The sequence below is a fragment of the Helianthus annuus genome, unplaced genomic scaffold (assembly GCF_002127325.2).
Source record: "Helianthus annuus cultivar XRQ/B unplaced genomic scaffold, HanXRQr2.0-SUNRISE HanXRQChr00c005, whole genome shotgun sequence".
In the NCBI taxonomy this organism is placed as follows: domain Eukaryota; kingdom Viridiplantae; phylum Streptophyta; class Magnoliopsida; order Asterales; family Asteraceae; genus Helianthus; species Helianthus annuus.
The window spans coordinates 106,315-109,867 of record NW_023395521.1 but is presented as its reverse complement, the minus strand read 5'-3'; the positions used below and the strand labels follow the sequence as shown (position 1 = coordinate 109,867).

At 48.8% G+C, this 3,553-nt stretch overlaps 1 protein-coding gene across 1 annotated transcript; it reads right to left on the bottom strand.

The window, feature by feature from the left end:
• Positions 1-773: 773 nt before the first annotated feature.
• Positions 774-3,033, bottom strand: LOC118489702. Its single transcript, XM_035987228.1, has 3 exons — positions 1,534-3,033; positions 901-1,092; positions 774-812 (listed from the first exon to the last, which is right to left on the bottom strand). Exons 1-3 carry the CDS (start codon positions 3,031-3,033, stop codon positions 774-776), a joined length of 1,731 nt encoding a protein of 576 aa, XP_035843121.1.
• Positions 3,034-3,553: the final 520 nt, after the last annotated feature.

Genomic DNA, 3,553 nt, shown 5'->3' with positions numbered 1-3,553 from the left:
TCCTGCTCCTGCGCCATCTTCATTGGATACTCCATCCGTATAAAGCATCCAAGTCTCATCAGTCACGTCTTTCTCAGGAGTCTCTATCAGCTCGCATTCTTTGATTTTATCGGCCGACACTTCTGTGATGAAGTCGGCTAGGACTTGGCCTTTAATGGTTGGACGTGGCTTGTACAAGATGTTATGGACTCCTAGCTCGATAGCCCATTTTGCCAGCCTGCCTGATGTCTCAGGCTTTTGTAATATCGTGCCGATGTGGAAATTGGTAAGCACCGTTATCACATGGCCTGTAAAGTATCTGCGCAGCCTTCGGGAGGCGTGTAGCAGCGCGAGGACCAATTTTTCCATCGTGGAATATCTTGTTTCCGGGTCAGTGAGTACCCTGCTGACGTAATAAATTGGAGTTTGGACTCCGTTTCTCTCCACCAATAGTACCGACCCTACCGCCCTGTCTGAAGAAGACAAGTACAGTAGGAGTGGCTCTTTTTCGAATGGTGCAGTCAGGGTAGGGAGTTCAATCGGACACGCTTTCATTTGTTGAAAAGTTGTCTCGGCCTCGGGTGTCCACTTGAACTCCTGCTTCTTCACACAGTTGCGCAGCGTGCTAATAAAGGGGTACGACTTCGCGGCGTGATTGGAGAGAAAACGATTAAGCGCGGCCAGTCGGCCGGCCAGTCGTTGCATCTCTTTGATGGTTCGCGGTGAGGACATGCGCTCTATAGCCTGTACTTTCTCTGGATTTACTTTGAAACCGCCGTATGTGACAATGAAGCCTAGAAACTTCCCTTCTTCCATGCCAAAGGAGCATTTGGCTGGATTCAGTTTCATATTTACACTGCGCAGTGAATTGAACGTTTTTTCGATGTCTTTCAACATTTGGTCCTCTTCGGGACTTTTAACCACTAGATCATCGATGTAAACTTCGATATGCTTTCCAATGTCTCCTGCGAAGGTCTTGTCCATCAACCGTTGATATGTTGCGCCCGCATCTTTTAGGCCAAACGGCATCTTTGTGTAACAGAAGATTCCAAGATCAGTTCTGAAGGCTGTCTTATCTTCATCTTCGAGTTTCATCTGAACTTGATGATACCCCTTGTAGCAATCCAAAAAGCACTTCCATCTATACGGCGCTAGCGAGTCTATCTTTTTGTCGATCTCAGGCAAGGAATAGCAATCCTTTGGGCATGCCTTGTTGAGATCAGTGTAGTCTACGCACATTCGCCATCCGCCGTTTGACTTTTCAACCATCACCGGGTTTGCAACCCAACTCTGATATCGTACCTCCCGCAAGATCCCAGCTTTGAGCAACTCGCATACTTTCTCATTCATTGCTTTCGTTTTGTCTGCTCCCAAGCTGCGTCTTCTTTGTACCTTTGGTTCAACGGAGGGGTAAGTGTTTAAGCAATGTTCGGTTATGTTGCGCGGGACACCGGTCATGTCTGCCGGGGTCCAGGCAAATATATCCATATTTCGGAACAATAATTGCTTCAACTGCGTTCGAACGTCTGATGAAATGGCGTGGCCAATGGTCACTGTTTGCTCTGGGTATTTGCGGTTTAAGACCCATTTTTCGGGCTCGGTTGTAGAAACCTTCGCCGCTTTCGCTGGGCGCATTTCTTCAGATGACATCACTTCCTTTTTGGCATAGATGATTGCTACTCCTGTCTTGGTTGGGAACCCTATTGCAGAGTGGGGTGTTGAAGTTACCATATTCAGCTCACCCTGGGTCTCCCTCCCAATTAGGACATCATGTCTCGATTTTACTGGCATTACCATGAAGTTCACATTTGTTGTTCTTGAATGTTTGCCGTCAGAAAGTGTGACGGGGAAACTGATCTGTCCAAGTGGGAAGACCATCTCGTTGCAAAATCCGGACAAGGGATAATCGACTGGCTCGAGCCTCGCCTTGTCCTCTTCATCAAATTGGTTGAAACACTGCTCGTAAATGATGTCTGCTGTGCTTCCTGGATCAATGAATATGTATTCCGTTTCATAATGGCCGATGATACCGGTAATGACGACGGGTCGTGTGGCACGAGGACCGCCGCGCACTATCGGGAAAATGACCTGCTGCTCTTGCCATGAAGGCTCGTATGGACGTTTGCCTTTCTCTTTCGCGCTATACCTAGGTCCGTTGACCATGTGAGTCTCTAGACGTCGGACTTTCTTGTGGTTCCCTTCATCATGGCGCTGAAGCTGGCGAGTTTCTTTGCGCACGTTCTTCACCAGATGGCTTAGTTTACCGCTTTTAAGTGCTCTCTCGATTTCTTGGCGCAAACTGTAACAGTCATCAGTCAAGTGCCCTGAGTCTTTGTGAAAGTGGCAGTACAAGTTGGGGTCTTGCCCTTTCTTGTTTGTCATAGGCCTGGGAGCCTTGAAGTCGTGATTCTCCGTCATCAATACTTCTTTCGGCGTTTTTGTGAGCGGAGTCCAGTGCTTGTCACGATTGTCGTCTTTGACCGCTTTCTTGTAACCGATTCGGTCAATCGTTTCACGCGCGTCTTCCCTGTAGCGCGGCCTGTCGTCGTGGCCTCTTGATCTCCCAGACTTCCAGTCGTTACTCTTGTATTTGTTGCGTTTGTTGTTGTCGCGCGTGTTTCCTCTAGAAAATCGATCTTTAGAGTAATAACTCTTGCTACCAGCGAGTGACTCCTCGGTTTGCGCGACAATTTTTGCGGCCTCCATGAGTTTATCCCACTCCTTTGGCATTCCATCTTTACCTGAGATAGTTCTAATGAGACTATCGCAGCGGATGGCCTTCTTAAAGTGACAACGCATGAGTTGTTCACTAACGCCGCCTATCTCCAAACATTCCTTATTAAAACGGGTGATGAAGTCCTCCAAACCTTCACCGTCTCTTCGCCAAATATCTTCTACTTCGGCCGTGTCGCGCTGGTAGCGACGTTGTTGGCTGAAGTAGCTCAAAAACTGTGTCTTGAAATCTACCCACGACTTAATCTTCCCAGGCGGAAGGCTATCAAACCAGGCGCGAGCCGCCCCGGTAAGAGTTTGAATAAACAAGTGACACCACATGGGCATATTCCAACCTCCCATGCAGCCTACACTTGTGAATGTTCTGACGTGATCATCTGGATCAGTCAATCCGTTGAATTTCCCGACAGTTGGGGGTAGTTTCTCTCGTGAAAGCGGCGCGAGTGCAATTTTCGGTATGAACTTGGAGTGTTCCGCAGCTTCCGCTGGTCGGTACGCCAGGCGGAAATCTCTTTCAGCTTCTTCTGTATACCCGATGTGCTGTCTCGGCTTAAAGTACTCGTGGTTCTTTGGCAATCGGTTAAAGACTGACGAACCCTCGTCATCTACCCAAGTCGGATCGTTTGGATCTGTCTCTTCCCATTCGTTGTTCATGTTGCGCGGCGTGAGCCGGCTGTGAACAGGGCCTCGTTGAAGGGTTGACGGATAGTCGTAATAACTATCCGTTTCCCCTCTTGTATCGCGCGTGTCGTGTACGCTCAAACGTCTGGTAGGGGGAGGCCTGTTTATTCTGCCTTGGAGATTTGGCGGTGGAGGCATCTGGCGCGCTCCTTGACTTGGG

Excerpts from the sequence above, each read along its gene's own strand:
- LOC118489702 (XM_035987228.1), bottom strand. The coding sequence starts at position 3,033 with ATGTGGTGTCACTTGTTTATTCAAACTCTTACCGGGGCGGCTCGCGCC. Across the intron at positions 1,093-1,533 it reads GCAAATACCCAGAGCAAACA|GGGTATCATCAAGTTCAGAT; the intron begins GTGACCATTGGC and ends GATTGCTACAAG. Across the intron at positions 813-900 it reads TTTACATCGATGATCTAGTG|CCAAATGCTCCTTTGGCATG; the intron begins GTTAAAAGTCCC and ends AACTGAATCCAG.